This window comes from Lagopus muta, chromosome 24, assembly GCF_023343835.1.
Source record: "Lagopus muta isolate bLagMut1 chromosome 24, bLagMut1 primary, whole genome shotgun sequence".
NCBI classification, from domain to species: domain Eukaryota; kingdom Metazoa; phylum Chordata; class Aves; order Galliformes; family Phasianidae; genus Lagopus; species Lagopus muta.
Genome location: NC_064456.1, coordinates 1636905 through 1655356, shown reverse-complemented (window position 1 = coordinate 1655356; position 18452 = coordinate 1636905). Strand labels below are relative to the sequence as shown.

The 18452-nt window shown below is 50.5% G+C and overlaps 1 protein-coding gene and 1 long non-coding RNA gene across 8 annotated transcripts; one reads left to right on the top strand and one right to left on the bottom strand.

Annotated features, from left to right (window-relative positions):
- Positions 1–292: 292 nt before the first annotated feature.
- Positions 293–9834, top strand: LOC125684086 (uncharacterized). 3 transcript variants are annotated; one of them, XR_007373219.1, is made up of 3 exons: positions 293–491; positions 4677–4951; positions 5037–9834. It is a non-coding gene; the product is annotated as an uncharacterized LOC125684086 (long non-coding RNA). The 3 variants fall into 3 exon arrangements; XR_007373217.1 differs by having other exon boundaries at positions 293–4951; positions 5042–9834; XR_007373218.1 differs by having other exon boundaries at positions 293–4951.
- PI16 (peptidase inhibitor 16) lies at positions 9781–18426 on the bottom strand. Of its 5 annotated transcripts, none has more exons than XM_048925808.1 (7): positions 16050–18426; positions 14032–14250; positions 13426–13535; positions 12562–12650; positions 11840–12141; positions 10318–11716; positions 9781–9932 (listed from the first exon to the last, which is right to left on the bottom strand). In XM_048925808.1, the coding sequence occupies exons 1-7, from the start codon at positions 16308–16310 to the stop codon at positions 9790–9792; spliced, it is 2523 nt and encodes an 840-aa protein (XP_048781765.1). In that variant the 5' UTR covers positions 16311–18426; the 3' UTR covers positions 9781–9789. The 5 variants fall into 5 exon arrangements, with proteins under 5 accessions (XP_048781765.1, XP_048781766.1, XP_048781763.1 ...); XM_048925809.1 differs by having other exon boundaries at positions 10318–12141; positions 16050–16159; positions 17278–18426; XM_048925806.1 differs by having other exon boundaries at positions 10318–12141; positions 16050–17482; positions 18161–18426.
- Positions 18427–18452: the final 26 nt, after the last annotated feature.

Below are 18452 nucleotides of genomic sequence, written 5' to 3'. Positions count from 1 at the left end.
TGCTCCTGGCTTTTTAAGCACTCGCTTTCCTTGCCGGGACGGTGCAGTGCTGGGATAGCAAAGCTGTTTACTGCAAGGCTGCATATCCTGCGACACAACAAGCCACGGGGAAGCAACGTGCCTTAAAAGTTGAAGGGAACTTGGTGGCGTTACCATACAACGTTGCGCAGAAGCATGGCAAAAAAAAACCCAAAAAAAAAAACAGCCCACCAGAACATGCGCCAAATAAAAGCCTTTTTTTTTTTTTTTTTTTTTTTTTTTAAGTGATTCTGCATTTCCCTCAGTTGCTGGGATGGCTTCGCAGTTCGCAGTCGTGGCTCTTTGCTCCCAGGCGGCAGAGGGGAATGGATTTCTGGTGACAGAATGGGGATCGGCTCTGCTGTGGGTCAGCTTTGGGGTGGTCTCACCTCTCCTGGAGGGATTGCTGGACATCTGCAGAGATGCTGGGAGCGAGAGCAGGAGCGGGGGGATCGCTGTCCTTGCATAGAAAGGTATTTGCCTCCGTATCTGCTTGGCTTTCTTACAGAAGGACAATTGTGGTGGAAATGGTGGTCTTGGAGTTGGGGTGCATAGGTGGGCGCCGGGACCGCGTCGCAAATTCCATGTTTTGGTCCAAATATATGTTAGGGGTGAGCATGAGCCTTTTGCAAGCAGGTTTGGAACTGAAGGAGAGCAGAATTAATGGAAGAGTCCTACAGAATATAGCAGGGTGTTCTCTGCGCAGATCTTTGTGTTGTCCTGTAGCATTGCGTCATCCTATAGCATTGTGTTGTCCTATAGAATTCCGTTGTCCTATAGAATTTCATCATACTGTAGCACTCCATTCTCCTATAGAATTCCCATAGAATTCCATTATCCTATAGCGTTGCGTTCTCCTATACAATCCCGTTATCCTATAGCATTCAGTTATCCTATAGAATTCCATTATCCTACAGCATTGCATTTTCCTGTACAATTCTGTTATCCTGTAGCATCGTGTTATCTTACAGAATTGCATTATCCTATAGAATTGAACACAGAGCACTTAAAAGTTTGGGTTTTTTTTCCTTTTATCTCTTTGATTTTTACTCTTCTGAAGGAATTATGAAACATCAGTAGCACTTGTTTTTAATTTTGTGACCAAAAGAAAATCTGGGATTTTTATTTTTCCTTCGGGAAAGTGTGATATGCTGATTGAGCAGGATTTGTTCCAACCTTGAATAATGGGTTTATGAAGGGTTAATCAAAGCCAAATAGCATTAGGAGCGTGTTACAGATGCACATCTTGTAGATAAAAACACCAAATTGATTAATGAGGACCGAGAGGTTGACAAACATCTGACAGAACTCAAGACAACCCCTATCAGATGAGCAGGAATTCGTTAGGATGCCTGTTAATTGTTTCACACAACAGTAAGTGTTTAATATAAACAAGCAAAGTACTGCCGACGACATTACAGCACACAGGGGAAAGCACTGCTGAGATGTGGGGCTGTTTTTGGGGTGAACTTCCCCAGTCTTGGTGTCCGTCCCCCTTTGCCTCCTATGCACTGCCTCCAATTAACTCTTTCGCATCTTCACGCTCGGCCCCAGTCAGCTCCACTTTGCTTCCCCACAACGCGGCATCACTGCTCGCATCGGGAGCTCCCGAAAACTTTCCTGCCTCCTTTCTTTCCTTCTTTCTTTTTTTCTCCTTTTCCTTTTCTTTTTGTCCATTTGCTTTTCATTTCCCCATTCCATTCTCACTACGGCCTTCCCCACCGGCAAAACCACGGCGACAAAATGGCCGTCAGGCAGCCATTTTGTGGGAGCCGGCAGTGGCTGCGGGCAGCTCCGCGTTTCCCTTCTGCCTGCTCCTGCTGGGGCTCCATGGGGCTGAAAGGACTCTCAGAGGCTCAGCATTTCCCTCTGGGAAGTCCTGCCCGTGCCCGGCACATTTTGGCACCGAGCTCAGCGCTGCTGCTATACAAAGGCTGAAAGCTGCGCCTGCTTTGAACGGAGCGACCTTGTTGTTGCATGGTTTCCTCCCCCCCTCCTCCTCCATTTCATTCAGTTCTCCTTAATAAGCCAGATCAGCTCCTCAAAGCTGTTCCAGCTCTTTTCCGAAGCTCCGTAACACCACGATTTGAAAGGCAGAGGCTCTGCAGGGCCTCTTTGGCCTTCAGACCCACAGACAGTTGTGGGTCCACATTGAGGCATCTCCCGGGGTTCCAGTGTTGGCTGCAGTCACTTTTCCATCTCGAAATACAAGCAGGAAAGCCAGGGTGGAATGGACATTTTGCCTACATGAGGGATCTTGCTGGGAAGAAACCTCGCCGTCGTTCACCTGCCAATTCCTATTCCACCTTTGGCTCATTTTTATGTCCCCGTATGGATCTGGAATGGGAGAACAGCAGTGCTGCCCCCCAAAAATCTGTGCTCAGAAAATGGCGTTTTCCTGATCCATAGAGAGTCTAAAAATCTTCCAAAATTTCAGGTTTTATGGGCTCAGAAGGCAGTGGATGGCTTTGGGGTATGGGCTCCTGACCCCTGCGGACCCTTCTGGCTGTTTTATGCCGATTTTTGCAGTGCAGTATTGCATTCAGGCACTTGTAAATGGAGTGGCTCAGTGGCATTGTGCTGGAAGGGAAGGTTGGACGCCTGGAAACTGGGAAGCCATGGTGGTGGGAAGGTGCCTGGAGACAGGAGCAGGACCTGCTCAGGGTGCTCCCACTGCCAGCTTTCCTATGGACCCATCTCGTGATCTCTGGCAGATTTGGTCACATCGCTGCTTCTTTCCTCATCTTTAGACCGTAATCCATCGTGGAGAGGGGCCATCCGTACAGCACCAGCTGTGACAGTGGCACAGGGGCCACGAGAGTCACACTGATCCTTACAGCATTTCTAAATTGTCCTATTTGACTGCTTTCTTTGTAGGTCCTGGCAGGACCAGGATTGCAGTGTCAGCAGCTCAGTATTCCTGAAACCTACACTCATTAAGACAATTATCGTAATTAAATCTCCTGTTTTCAGGATTACTTGTAGAAGTCAGAAGGGATTTTTTTTTTCTTCTCCTCCCCACGTATAATTAGATTGATGTAAATGAGGGGCTATGTAATGTAATTTCCCATCCACAGTTTGGTATTAACCCAAACTCCTATTCTCTGCAATGGTATCAAAAGTGAGCTTGTAAAGTCCTGCTCCTCTGGTTGGTGCCTGTGGCACCAGGTTAAGCTTTGGGAAGCTAAAACACTTTCAGATAGAAAACCTGGAGTCAGAAGGAACCCACAAGGATCACAGAGCCTGACTCCTAAACTTCTGACTAAATGAATCCCTCTGTTCCTGATGGTAACTGCTGCAAAGCTCTGGATGCTGTTGCATTAAGCATTAAGGAGGGAGGTTTAACCGCTGTGCATCGTTTGCTGAGCCAATAAAACAGGGAGAATATTATTTCCCATCATAAGGCTGTTTGGGATTCAAAGCGCTTGGCACCGTGGACGGGTCGGGTACTTTAATGCTACGGGAATCAGTCCTGCAATGCTGATTTTCTGACACTGTTTGTATGTTATCACACAGGGAGAGGCCTGGGCCAGATGGCCTGGCACAGTGGGTCACCCCAAGGCTGAGTTTGTCAAAGGAAATTAAAAGAATTAACTGGGTTGTGCTGACTGTTAGTTGAGAAGCATTTCTGGACAGCTTGGCGAAGGAATGTGGGCACTTTCCAAGCCTCGCTGCACAGATATCCTTTTTCCTGCCCATCTTAAACTCTCACCTTGGGGAGCCCAGCTACAACAGCTGACCAGAGCTTTGGGTATCTCACTCATGCACTCTGTTGCCTGTTAGCTGTGGAAATGCAATTCATTAGGCATCCTCTGTTCCTTTGGTGATGTATGCCTTAGCCCCTGCATCTCCCATCCAGCCGTGGGCAGATGGGACCCCTCCTGCTTCACAGCACTGAGTTCTTTTGGGAAGTCCTTTGGGTCTTTGCTGCGTTGCACATGCAGCCCCTTCATGTGCTGCTGATGACTCCCTTTTCCTTAGATCCTCCTTTAATCTCCAAGGGAAAATCTTTCTCACTGCAAGAGAACCACACACATCTTCTAAACTGCCAGCATAATACCTTGCATCTGCAGTTAGGTGTACAGAGAATGAAAAAGGCTCAGAAGGTGAGCCAAGGGCTTGGGGGGAAGCCAGCCTGTCTCTGCTCCCCGCCAATAGTGCCTGGCTGTGCTGTAGCATTAAAGGACCTGCATGTTGCTTTCATTTGTTTGGGAAATGAGATCTGCCTTGATGTACTCAATACCATTACATGCACGGCCTAAAAGCTTCCTTGTACTCAGTTATTTCTAATCTGCTCAGTTCCCTGGAGTGCATAACAGCTAAATTGATAGATTATTTTATCTAGTCTGGCAGGTTTGTTCTAGATATGCTGTGTGTTCAAGAGGTGAGGTCAGCTTGCCTGTATATTATTTGGTGCTGCTGCAGCTTCGGGCAGGCTGTGCTTGCTGTGTGCATGGTCCTGGGCTCAATCTGCTGCTTCCATGAGCTCTTGGGTGCATAAAGTTTGCAACCAGCAAGATTTTCAAGGATATATTATAGTCCAAGTGCACTGAAGGAGCTATAAGGAGGAAAGGGAGCTCCACGACAAGGCTGAGTGTGAGACTTGCTTCTTTCAGCAGCACAAAGTCTGATGAATTCTTATGCATTTCTCTTCATAGGAACCACTGAGCAGTCAGTACCTGGATGAGGATCATCTCACTGCCCTGGATGGCAATGGTCCCAAGCTGTCCTTGAGGCTGAGGTAGTAGATTGAATAGTTGTGGAGTCTTATCCTCCCTTTGAGCTAACTATACAATCTACTGTCTTTCCTAAGGAGACAGTCAGATCTTCAGCTCGTCTGCTTTGACACAAAGCATGGAGACAGGTGGTGCAAGGAATCCTGCTCCTCCACAAAGCAGGGAATCACAGCAGACCTCTGTACTGCTCTGTGGAGGTGAGGTAGTAGGTTGTATAGTTTGGTGGGAGGGATTCTATCCCATTTCAGGTGATAACTATACAGTCTATTGCCTTCCTTAAAGAGCAGCAATACCACCAGAGGAGATGCTCAGAGATCCTGGAGCAAAAACAGCACATGGCACTATTGAACAACACAGTGGCTCTTCTCCTGCAGCATCCAGGATTGTGTCATTCCAGGGAATAACTACCAAATATCCACATAAAGAAAAATGTATCTCTCATTTTTAATGGCTGCAAGAGAAACAATGAAATGAGCTGGCTTAGCCAAGAACTCAAAGCCCCGTGAGCTGATCAGATTTTGGCTGGTTGACCCCTGAAAGTCCATTCTGGTTTTGGACAAGTTCCCAGCTGTCCCATGGGACAGAGTTACAGGGTGGTTCTTTCTGATTTGATAATCTCTATCAACCCAACTCACACGCAAACCCTGCTGGAGACATTTGGGCTCCTATGTATTTACGTAAAATAAGCCAACAATTCAGACCAGTGCCCCGTCCTCAGGAAACAGGTGAGAAAGAGAGATGAGCCAAAGGCAGCAAGTCCTGATCCCTCTTGTTCCTGCCAGGTAGGTGGCACTGACATCTGACAGCAGATGCAGGAGATGACAGCCTGCTTCAGAGCTCTGGCACTTGACAAGGGACAGAGAATGGTTATTTCTTCCCTTGGTGAGAAGCAGATGGGACAACCCCTCCACCACATTCCAGAGTAAATAGAATCCAGATCACAGGAGGGACTGTAACTCGATGAGGGCTGCACCAGTTTCTCAAGACTGAAGGATGTCTCGGGACATTATCACCAGCATCTCACTGCCAGGGAAACGCGTGAGATGTGAGACACTGAGGAGCAAGGGCAAACCGAGGGCACCTTCTCAGATGAATCGGGAGGAAGAGAACTGCAATAAGAAATTGGAGCCCTCAAATTTCACCCTGGAAGTGAAACACGGGGCGACTCAGAGCTGGCTGCTCGGGCTGTGGGACTGCCATCAGTGAAGCAGCTCATTTAAGGCTCCTCTGCTGCTTGGGATAGGGCGTAGCTTCAGCAAGGCTGGGATGGGACTTCCTCAGGCTGGGCAACAGCTGGAGGGTGGGGATGTTGGAGTATCTAGCAGCAGAGGAATGCAGCCCTCTGCTCCATATATCTGGCTTTCCAGGAGTCATGGGAACCTGTCACACAAAGCTACAGCTCGCTTCTCTTCTACACATTCTTTACCTCCTCAAGGGCAGGGCTTCTACCCCCAGCATTGCTCGGAAGGTACCAAAGCAGCAGCACGACTATGGGAACAGGGCAGCGCATCAGCTTCGTGTTTAAGGGGTGTCCCCTGGAAAAGGATTAATCCTGTGGGTCCCAAATGAAATCGGTTCACTCCCCATCCACTGCACTGATGTTAACACAAAGAATTTTAAGCAGCAAAACGGTATGAGATGAAAACCATGAGTAAAATACCACTAGAGATACTCTTCTGTGAAAATAAACTTGCTTTGATTATTGTATTATATATATTTTTAATAGTGTCTTTTACTGCCTTGAAGCAAGCATGGCTGATGAGCTGGGGCCAGGGTTGGCTGGTGCTCCTGACTGCGTGTCACCCAGCAAACCCTGCACGTGACCAAAGCCCTGAGCCCAAAGGGGAAACCAGGACATGACAAGGGGAGGTGGGGTTGGCTGAGCAGCCGAGGCTGTAGGTCCTGCTGTCAGCAGGCACCGTCCTGGGCCCAGGATGGGAAATGTGACAGAACTCCACAGAGGCAGCAAGGCCCCGTCCAGCAAGGATCCTCCATGCCGGGGAAGGAGTGGCCACATGGAAACCTCCTCCTCTTTGGGTCCCCAGACTCTTGCAGCAGCTTCGCCAGGCTCCTTTCCTTCCAGGAATCTCCCACCAACTCACTTCAGTGGCTGAGCATCCTTCAGGCCGTCCCCAGAAACAGAGCTGGAAATGCTTCACAAGTTTCCCTTGGATGTTCCATGCCCTTCCCTGCTTACCAACCACACTCTCAATCCACGTTTGCCACGCAGCTGCCTTCCCTCCATCCCTAAATCCTCCTGATTTGGGACTAAACCAAAGCACTCCAAATCCTCACCTTGGCAGCGCTCAGCCCCGCTGTCCCAGGGCACAGGGGGAAGAGGAAGGAGAATCTGCCTTCTAGTTTTGAATTTGCTGCTGCAAGGAACTCTATAAATAGTGCTTGCACCATTCTGTGACTGCAAGTGTCAAAGCTTTTGGGAAAAGAAAACTCAACCATAAAAAAAAGATGAAATACTTAAAAAAAACACCTCTGGAATGCTTTGCATGGGCTCATGCAAACTCTGTTACTGCTGCTCTGAGCCCCACGGTGGTTATTGAGGTAGGAGAGGGGGAAGCACCCAACATTGCAAAACAAATCCGATGCTGACCAAGTGCTCTCATTTCGCTGGGAGGAGAAACACTTTTCTGCTCTTTTAATCATTGGTAGGGGATTAATGATACGCTCTCCTTCACCCGGGTGGGCAAACAGTTGCAGCCCTGAAGTGCCATCCCTGCTCTGTCCCTGCTTTACCCCTGGTAGGGCTGCAGGCCCTTGCAACAGGTGAACAACAGCCGCTCTGGCTGGACTTCTGTCACTTGTCAGCAGCTCCATGCTGGGTGCTTTTCCCCTTGCAGCTTGCAGGAGCTCAGCCATGCAACAACCCTTAGGAGAAATCATTTTAAAATCTGATTCTTAACTACACCTGATGCTTGTGATTAAACAGAGCGCTGTACAGTGAGGTCAGTGCTGCTCACTCTCCGCAGTGACTGTCCCACTGCCATCTGCTGGTCACCATTCAGCAGGGTTAGCAGTGACCGTGACCTAAAAACACCCCACGGGCAGCTGCTTCCTATCAGGGAGCCGTGCTGCTGTGCTCCTGCAGCAGAACCGCAGGGAGAGGGGAAGCACAGAGCAGCCTCAAAGCAACAAGCAAAGGTCCAACGTCAGCATCATTCCTGTGCTGTGGGTTCACCCCTTGCAGTGCCGGTGCTGTGATGTTCAGTGGGGAAGGGACAGGGGAGGACATTGCATTTAGCTTCTTTCATTGCCACGCAGATGAAGACGTGCTGGGGTGGGAGGAGGCTGCTCGGCTTCGTAGCAGGGAACCAGAAGCACTCCAGCATTAATTTCACCTTGGTTTCTTTTTGCTCTGAGCTCCCTTCATCTTGCTTTCCTTGCCCACAGATTCCTGCTGGAGACACATTTTTGCTCAACACTCAGTTGATGGAATATTCCCTACAAATAATAGGGAATAGGGATTCTCTATTCCCTATCGTGCTGAACGTCCTCCTCCTCCTGCTTTTAATTGGGCTAAAAACATAAACCATAGAATCATGGCTTAGGTTGGAGGGGACCTTAAAGATCATTGAGTTCCAAAAGATCAAAAAGCTGCAGAACCCAGCACCCATTGCTGTCGAGAAGCCAAAAAACAATAACAACATTGAGCACTTGGAAGGAGCCAGGGTGATGTGCAGCAATTCTACTTAAATGCACAACCAGGATTGTTTTTCAGATACAAGCCGACTTCTGGAGATCCCCAAAAGAAACCATGTGCCCCACAGCAGGCTTTCAGAACAGGATTTATTCAGTGCATGCTCTGGAGATGCACAGCACACAGCATCAGGAGGAGGACTCAGACATTGGACTTATCTCCACCTCATCTGTTTAATAAGCCAAAGAATGCAGCAACCAGAGAAGGACTGGATCTCCTCGTTCCTTCTGCTGGGCTGCAAAACTTGCCCCACATTTAACACCCCCTGCTGGGAATCTTCAGGTGAACAGAGCAGAAACATGGAGGAATACAACACACAGTGCTCCAGAGAATGAAAGCCATCCTGCAACAAGTCCTGGAAGCACCAGTACCCTCTAACGTCATTCACTTGGCTCTCTCAAGCTGAAACTGCACCAGCAGACCTGATTATTTTTCCTCCTGGACCCACATATATACATCAACCAGGATCTGGATCTAACTGCAAATACGTCGTACACTTAAGATCTGCAAAGAGGGAAGCCGTGCAGAAGAAAGGAGCAGTAACTCCTCTCCTGTGCTGGAGGTTTTTCTTCTGTGCAGGCACACACGTGCAGGCACAAGCGTACAATAAGGGCATGACAACGGAGTAACTGTTGGAGCAGAAGTGAGGAAGGAGGTAAAGACTGCAGAGGGATGGCAGGAGAAGGAGTACGTCTAGACACTGGCCATAGCTCTACCCAGAAGTAGGAAACACAAACCTCTTCTGTGGACAAAAATGCCATTTTTGGACAAGGAAGGAAGAGGTGACACTTCTCCAAAACTGAGACAAACAGACACACGAGGAGAGAAAGAGAGCATTTCTGGTAGAAATCCATCCTGATACACAGACATCAGACGCAACGATCGTGTCTTGCCTCCAAACAAATACCAAAGCCAACCTCCATGTCCCATTGCCATTTGGGTTTCCAGGGCATTCTGCTTTCCCCGGGACGTGGTGCAGCAGGACCTGCCGGCCACACAGGGCAACGAGAGCTTATCATCTCCTATTGGAAACAGAGCAGAAGCCCAGGCTGGCTAGGAAGAAGGGAGAAGTATTGGTACCCAAGTTCACTAGCATGATGGCAGACACCCTTCTGCCCCTGGGCTGTCTCAGGAAGGGCACTGAGTGCCCATGTGATGGCCAGTAGCCCTTGGCACAGCAGGGCTGGAGCGGGTGAGCCAGAGGAAGAAGAGAGTGTGTCAACCTGAACTGCCCGTGGTGTCTCCCAAGCCTACCAGGGTGGTGGGACAACCATGCTGAAGAAAGCCTTGGCGACCGGTGCAGGGACAGCTGAGAAAGTCTGTTCAAAGCAGAAGGCCCACCAGGATGACACAGGGCAGGAGGAGGAGCAAAAGGCCCTTGTGGGTGCTGGGAGCTCCAGCTGTGGGCTGCTGCTTGCCTTCATGGTCTGAGTTTGTCTCCAGCTCTTCAGCATTCGAGGCATCTGCTGGCAGAAAAGAAAAAAACAGCACAGAGTTAGAGGGGAAGATGTGAGCAAAAGAGAAACTCCCATTCATGCAGGGATCTGTCAGGGATGTGCACGACGACACCACGAGGTGCAAGGCAGCAGCACACAGATCCAACGGAGACACGACACAGCCGGTGGGTGTTAGTGAGGAGCAGGCTGTAAACAAATCCATGCTTCACAAACCAGGCATCCAAACAGACCCTTTAAGCGTTAAGGGAAAGAGTGAGGAAAAGGGTTGTTGCCACATCAAAGACGAGGATCCAAAGGACCAGTCTGATACTGGCTCCTCCCAAGTGTGCTCCATGCTTGGGGATCACTCAACGTCTGCATGTCCATGCCAGGTCAGACTCCACAATTACCTTACCTGAGAGGGAGGTCTGGAAAGCAGGGCTCTGCCCCTTTTCTTTGGAAGATGACGTTAAACGCATGAAGATGGGTTCTTCAGGGCTGGAGACCACTGACTTTGAGGAGGTTATGAGCTCAGCTTTATTGAAACCTAACTTGATCTCTGGAATAATCTGGCTGGGGGATGGAGTCGGACTGGAAAAGAAGGCTGATTTCTCTCTCTCATCCTCTTTCACACCGTTATTTGTTTCTGGGACTGATTTGGGACTGATGGCTGTGCCCATACTTTCTAATAAGTCTGGATTTTCTGTAGCTAAGGAGGCAACAGGCTCTTCAGTATCTAACTCTGCTTCTGGAGATGCTCTATAATCCGAGTCTAAAGTGGGCTCAAAGGAAAGTGTTAACCCAGTTGTTGCAATATAATCGGGACTTTCAGTTTTGGCATGTTCTGTCTTTGTTGTGGTGGTGGATTCTGGCTTTGCTGATGTTATAGCAGTGGATGTTGGCTTGGCTGTAGTGGTGGTAAATGTTGGTGTGGTGGATGTTGGCTTGGCTGTAACAGGTTTTGGCTTTACTGTAGTGGTGGCTGTGAGCTTTGGCATAGCGGGTGTTGGCTTGGTTGTAGAGGTGGTGATGGGTTTTGGCATGGCTGTAGTGGTGGTGCTTGGTTTTGGCGTGGTTGGTGTTGGCTTGGTTGTAGTGGTGCTTGGTTTTGGCGTGGTTGGTGTTGGCTTGGTTGTAGTGGTGGTTGGTTTTGGTGTGGTTGGTGTTGGCTTGGTTGTAGTGGTGCTTGGTTTTGGCGTGGTTGGTGTTGGCTTGGCTGTAGTGGTGGTGGTTGGTTTTGGCGTGGTGATTGCAGGCGTTGTTGTGGTGGGTGCTGGCTTGATTGTAGTGGATGTTGTGGGTTCTGGCACAGTGGTGGTGGGTTCTGGTGTGGTGGGTGCTGGCTTGGCTGCAGTGGTGGTTTTAGGTTTTGGCATAGTAGGTGCTGACTTGGTTGTAGTGGTTGTTGTGGGTTTTGGTGTAGTGGATGCTGGCTTGGCCATAGTGGTGGTTGTGGTGGTGGTTGTTGTGGGTTCTGGTGTGGTGGTTGTTGGTTTTGGTGTGCTGGGTGCTGGCTTGGCTGTAGTGGTGGTTGTGGTGGGTGCTGGCTTGGCTGTAGTGGTGGTTGTTGTGGGTTTTGCCGTGGTGGTGGTGGGTTCTGGTGTAGTGGTTGCTGGTTTTGGTGTGGTGGGTACTGGTTTGGCCATAGTGCTGGTTGTGGTGGTGGTTGTTGTGGGTTTTGGCGTGGTGGTTGTTGTAGGTTCTGGTGTGGTGGTTGTTGGTTTTGGTGTGGTGGTTGTTGGTTTTGGTGTGATGGGTGCTGGTTTGGCCGTAGTGCTGGTTGTGGTGGTGGTTGTTGTGGGTTCTGGTGTGGTTGTTGTGGATTCTGGTGTGGTGGTTGTTGGTTTTGGTGTGGTGGGTGCTGGTTTGGCTGTAGTGCTGGTTGTGGTGGTGGTTGTTGTGGGTTCTGGTGTGGTTGTTGTGGGTTCTGGTGTGGTGGTTGGTGGTTTTGGTGTGGTGGGTGCTGGCTTGGCTGTAGTGGTGGTTGTTAGCATGGTGGGTTTTGGCTTGGATGTAGCAGTAGTGAGTACCGGTGTGGTGTATGATGGCTTGGTTGTAGCAGGTTCTGGCTCTGCCTTGGCTGTGCTGGCTACTGTTGTGGTGGTTGAGGGCATGGCTGTGGGTTCTGGCTTGGCCGTGACTGTGGTGGGTGCTGGTGTAGTGCGTTCTGGTGTGACTGGGGTGGATGGGCTTGCCTTTGTTGTCACAGAGGGTGGAGTGGTCTCTTCTATAGTGGGTTCTGGTAAGAGATGAAAAGTGCCATAGGTTAGCACAGGGGTCAGCTGGCCTCAACTGATCAGGGCCAGCAAAAGCCAACAGCGCGTAGAAGGAGCAGCCAGAGGCTGCTTAGGTCACTCTGGGCCATCTCCCACTTTAGAATTCCCAACACTGAGAAATCTCATCTCCTTTACACAACCTCCTTCCCCTTAAGAACGGGGCATCCTCATGGAGCAATAACCACTGCCTATGGGAGGTCTGAGGTCCTTGTTCGATCCTCCTCATCTTTTGGCAGTTGACCTTTCTCAGGGGCTGCCATCACACATGACATCTCTTAGACCAGACCTGAAGCTGCTGGTCCAGGTTCAGAACGTGGACCTCAACCCAGGGGTCTCAGTCCCAACAGCCTGACAAGGCACATGCATGGCTTTGCTTCACTTACCACACAAGGAGTTGACACAGACTCTGTCCTCGGGACACTGTGAACAAGAGGGTCCTTCCCTGTATGGCTTCCGGCCTTTCATGTTACCCCTGGAAGCAGAAGACACCAAGAAAAAGAAAACGTGAGGACAGGGCAGAAAACACCCATCCCCAAGAGGGAGTCTGATTCAACTGGAATATCCCAGCCAAAACAAAACTCAGAATTTAAGCGTGTCTTCTGCCACACACTTGGATCAGCACAGCTTGATCCGTGTCCTGAACCCAAGACTGCTAAAACCAAGGGAAACAGTTCTGTGGACCTGGTCTTTCACTGCCCCTTACAAAAGAGCAGTCAGTGAGCATCTGGAAATGCCTTTGTCTCCCTTTTGCTGAATGCTCCTAAGAAGGTCTGCTGTTGCTCTCCATCTCAGAGTCAGTGATCCCCAAGGTTAATCCCAGGGCTTCACAGCCACCATTCCATTCCTCCCACATCTTACTGTTCTGCTGGTAGAAAACATGTTCCCCCCTCACCAGGCTATCACTGCTCTATTGGGAAGCACCAGGCACAGAGCAAGCAGGTGATGTTTGTCCTTTCAGCTGCTGCAGCACCAGCCTTGGGCAGTTTCCTGGGGGACCTCCCTCCCTGGTCTGTGCCAGGAGCTGAACCAGACAGCAGGAATCACAATCATGGCTAAGGATCACCAAACAACCCTTCCTTCCTTTACGACCAACCCAAGATAACAAAGACCTTTTTCAAAATTGCTTTGCCTTTATTTTTGAGCAAGTCCAAAGGCTTTTCCTGCCATTTTATAGGGACTATAGCAGGGCATTTCCAGCACAGATGCCCCACCAAGATGAACCAAATCATGTGAGGCATGGGACTTACGGGGGATAATAGTTGCAGACAAGCAGGTACATGTCCTCTGTTTCAATTCCTTCAATCTTCTCACAAAACTTTGACCCACAGCCAATGCGGTGCGTGCTTGCCCAGACCACCTAGGACAAAGACCAGGGGTGAAGGTGAGGTGATGATGAAGGCAGATGCCTTGTCAACAGGCCATACTGTGGCCTTGGAAGCTGCATCTGTCTGGAGCACCTCCCCAGCCTAGGGCCACAGCTTTTTACTCCATAGCATCACCACCTCTGTTTCGATCCTGGGCTCCTTCACAGATCCATCCTGACACTCACCATCACTGACTATGCTCCTCTCCACTCCCACCACTCACTCACACTGCAAAGACACACTCAGATTTTATCTCTGCCTGGGGCAAGCTGGCACCCAGCTCTGCTTCACTGCCAAAAAACAGCTGCAGAGCTATTTTCAAAGAGGTCTTATCCAAAAGGCACCGTGCCCAGGTTCCCCTGTATCAGTGATTCCCGGCTGGTGCCCAGCACAGATTCCCCATCTCTTTGCAAAGACTCCGGGAGGACCCAGGGCTCCGATACAGATCCTTCCCCAACAAGCTTCCCCTCTGCCCCAGCAGGTTGGTACCTGGGTGTAGTGGCCACACATCTGCCCAGAGACACACGTGGAAGTCGTCAGGTTGTAGAATTTCTCCTCCGCATTCCAGTCCTCCACAGCAAATTCCAGATCCAGCATCGGGGCCATAGCAAAAAGGTTTTCCCCCCGTCGGCCCCTCTCCTTGTTGTGGTCCCAGATGCACTTCTCTGCATAGGCCTGGGCAAAGGCCTCCAGCTCCGTGTCCCAGCTCTGCAAGGAGCTCAGTGTCAGTAAATGGAGAGGGACACGGGGCTCTCTGACACACACAAGAAGGACTCCTGAGCTGCCTGGTCATGATTCTCCCATTCAGAAGTCATATTCAAATCCTTACTCAATATGTGGGTGCCCTGAGTGCCTTCTGAGGAGTGCATGGGGGAAGGGATCTCCTCAGTCCGTCCCAGCATACAACAAACGTATCAAACAGGGGTAGATCAGAGCAGCAGCACAATTCTCAGCCTTGCCTGGAGCACCTGAAATGTCCATGCTCAGCACGGAGAGCTGTAAGTCTGATAGAGGACAAGAGGACCCTGGGTCACACAGGAGTGGGGATGAGGACAGGAGTGGAGCAGGACAAATCTCCCCTGACAGACACACAGAGCTCCCTCCAGCAGTGGCCCCCCATCAGCTGAGGCCCCAGAGGCTTTCGTGCAGGGAGATGAGTGGGAAGCCCTGTGCTGCAGCTGCTTTGACCATCCTTGCTCCATTTGATGGAGCTTTGCTTCTGCAGCAGGCTGGAAGGCAGCCCAGCAAACAGAGGGTCCTAAGGGGGCTTTCCTGGCTAGAACCAGCACTGGGCGCAAAGTGGCACAGAACACAGCTCTGCTGCAGGGCATTTGGCCATCAGGGTGTGGAGGGGACAAGGACAGCCCCTGAGCAGCAGCACTGTGGGGGAAGCACCAAAATATCTGGGTGGGGGACAGAGAGCCAGCTGAGCTCCCACCATGGCCCCAAGCCAGGCTGAGAGCAACGGGCTGGAAACTCTGCTTGGGAAACGCACACCGTTTCCCTCTGGCACAGAGCTGGGCTCCATAAACAGTGGGCTTGCACCTGCAGCATTTGCCTCAGTTTAAAATAAATGGCTTTAGGCTCTGAATCCCCCCATCATCTAACTATTTCCACAGCAACCAGACCCAAACAGAAACGTGGTGCAGCTGCAGGTGAGGTCAGAGACGGGGAAGGCACAAGCAGCACTGTGTCCTGGGGAGGAAAGTTAGAATGGGGCTTTCATGGAACTCCTCTAACAAGAAACTGTCAGGGCTGCTCGACACTGAACATCTGTGGTGCTCCTGATCTGCAGCGTCAGGAGGTCCCATGTGTTCAAGGAGATTGGATTAAATGAAGAAAACAATGCAGCCCTGCAGAGGGGAACATCTCCAAGCAAGCGATCTGCCACCGCTGCTACAGCACTCCCTGCTTCAAATCGCCACCAACCTAAGGATCCTGACCCACATTTTAGACATGTGGGAAATTGTTTCCTTCATTCTTTCCCTAAGAGCTTGGCTCCAAATTCCCTGACTTTTCTGCATCTTACACCCGTGGGAATCGTGGTGCTCAGGAACATGAAGGAAAGCCCAAACCGAACAACCTGGAGGTCACCCTTGAATTTTGGATCCCAATCACCAGCAAAGGTAAATGAAGCACATGGAGCAGTGCTTCACCAGCTGCTGGCATAGGATTCCCCCTCTGCTGTGTAGCCCTGCTCAGCACCACAGCTCAGGGCAACACCTGCCTTTCTGAATGAGCTTCACGTGAGCGAAAGCTGCTCTGCTCTCACAGAGCATCAGGAGACACAGACTGTGCTCAGGAACTTCCAAAGCTGATCAGTCAACTCTACGCATGAAAAGAGACTCATCCTTGTAGAGGCAATCTGGGGAACCCCTCCATTGGTATCAATAGCTCTAAGCAATTATTGCCCTGCCTCCCCCAGACAAAACCCCGATTCCTGCAGGCATTAAGGTTAAACCTTGCACCATTCCACTCTGGGATTCCCTGCCATAAAAGCCACTTACCATCTTCAGCATATCCACAGCAGGAGGAGAGACCTGCGAGCGATATTTATTGTGCTCATCCAAGATGATCCTCTTTTCTTCATCAGTCAGGGACCAGCTCAGCTCCAGTGCTGTGAGCAACAGGAAAAGAGGAGAAAGACCTGAGCTCAGCATCGTGCAGACAGCTTCTGCTCTTAGCAGCCCACAGCTCTGGCAGTCAGATTTAAAGCACCTCCCAAAAGCAAGGAACACCCAACAGCTTGAAGATCGGGGAGGAAACATAGTTCTTTATTAGAGGAGTTTCAGAGCCACATGGAACACACCCATCTCACATATCAGACTTGATGGAGAAGCAGAAGTGGATACAGTGCCAAAGAACTCCCTTGGTCCGCTCCCCAAGGCAGACCCTGTGCATCAATCCTAATTCCCTGCACTGGCATTTTCACGTAAGTCTCTGCTGTTCCAAACGTCAGACATCACCTCAACCATCTGTTATGTGGTCCCTTTTCCACCTTTTGTCCTGAACTACAATAATAATAAAACCCAAACAACTGACAAATAAATGCAGAGCTCTGTTTTACACAAGGGTGTTCCTTGGTCACTGAGGTGCTTCTAGAAATGAAGGCAACTCCAACTGCTAAGAACAGCTTGCAGTGCTGTAAGGGCTGCCCTTGTCCACCTCCTATCTCTGTATACTGGTTGAAAGCAGCAGGCAGTGGGGAGCAGCCTCCTGCCACCTCCATCCCTCTTAGAAGAGGTAGCAGAGGGTTGATGTCTCTTCCCTCTGTCAACAAGGGTGAGGAAGAACGAGATCAAGAGCTGAAATTGCCCCCCAAAGGGGAGTTAGCAGTCAAGAGCTGCCTTTGAGTCTGTCTGGAGTAGCAGACCATGAGCTCTGCAGGGACAGACCGTGCTGCAGCCACAGCCAGACACCTGGAGGGCTCAGGATCAGCGTCCCCAGTCACACGCTGCCCCACTTGTGCTGGAGACAGTCCTGTGGAGACCCCCCTCACCTCCTCCTTCCAGCTCCACTCCAGGAGCTGCCTCTGGGGGTCACAGACTGTTCTGAAGGATCAGCTGGGGGGCAGCTCTGGCTAGCAGAGCTCAGTTCATCACACACAGTCAGTGCTGCCTTCCCCCCTCCCTTCCCAGCTCTCCAGGCCCTGCTTTACTGTTGTCCTTCTGCTTCAGACCACTCTCATCAGCTCTCTTGCCTCCACTGCTCTCCTACATCCCCACCAGATCTTACCTCCACATATTAACTACTCCTTTATTAGGTCCAGAGTCTAAAATGCTTTCAGTAGCTCAATAACTTCTGCAAGCAGGATCTGGAGCTAACGTCTCACCACTGTTCACGTTTATTGCTAAGGTCAACATCAGGCCTGGAGCGTGGGTCAAGGCAAACCCACCTCCTTCACAAGACACTCCAGTAGCTCTGCTGCATCTCTGGAGACCTGGAGAAACAACTAGAAAGGAACAATATCAGGACCCAAGTCCTACCAGCTCACCGCAGCTTGGCAGATGAGGAACAAGGCAGTGATGAGAAGACCTCAGCGAACCTACTGGTATTTCCAAAGCGATGCAGAAACGAAGGGCTAAGCCTTAAGCAGCCCCTGGCACCACAGCATCCTCACTAGACCTTACTGAAGCAACGAGGATTAAGAAAAATTGGGACACACAGTGCTTTCGGGGAAAACAGGTCTGGAAGAGTCACAACCAGGGCACGTGGCTCATGGAGAGACGTGAGTAACAGCCAGTGCATCTGGCAAGGTCAGGCACGGCTGCTGGTGAAGGGGGGTGCAGCACAATTTCCCAACCTCCCAACCTACCCTAATGGCTCCTTCTGGAGCCAGTGTCTGAAGCGTGGAGATTAACAGCACGAGGTCCAAGCCCCACCCTGGAGCTGACAAACTCATGTCCAGCCGGCATTAGTAAGTGTGTGAGGAATGCAGCTTTCCTGCTGCTCACTGCAGTCTGCTGCACCCCTGGGAGCCAGCAGCCTCGGCATGAGACAGGAGTTCCATGCCGGTACCTGATGAGGGTGTAAAGGCTTCAACTCAACACTGGCGGGCTCCAAAAAGGCCCAAGTCTGCACTGCAGAAGCAGCAAAGCCTCATTTTCTACTGACTCACGTCTTGAAGGTCTTCAGCGTGGCTTCTTGGGTGCCTACCAAGGCTTGCACTTTATCCTGGTAGCAGCGGGAGCTTTCTCTCCTTTGCCTGCCTTATTCAGCTCTGGAAATTACCAACTTCTGTCCCTTCTGTCAGTGCTTGGCTGAAATAAGCTGAATTGTGAAGGAAGGACAGACACTGTTAGCAGGAAGAAAGGAGAGACAGACGGTGTCCATTGCAGCACCTTTGCTTTGGGAACCAGCTTCAAACTGGCAAAACATTTTCCAAAGCATTCCAACTTTGCACAGTGTCC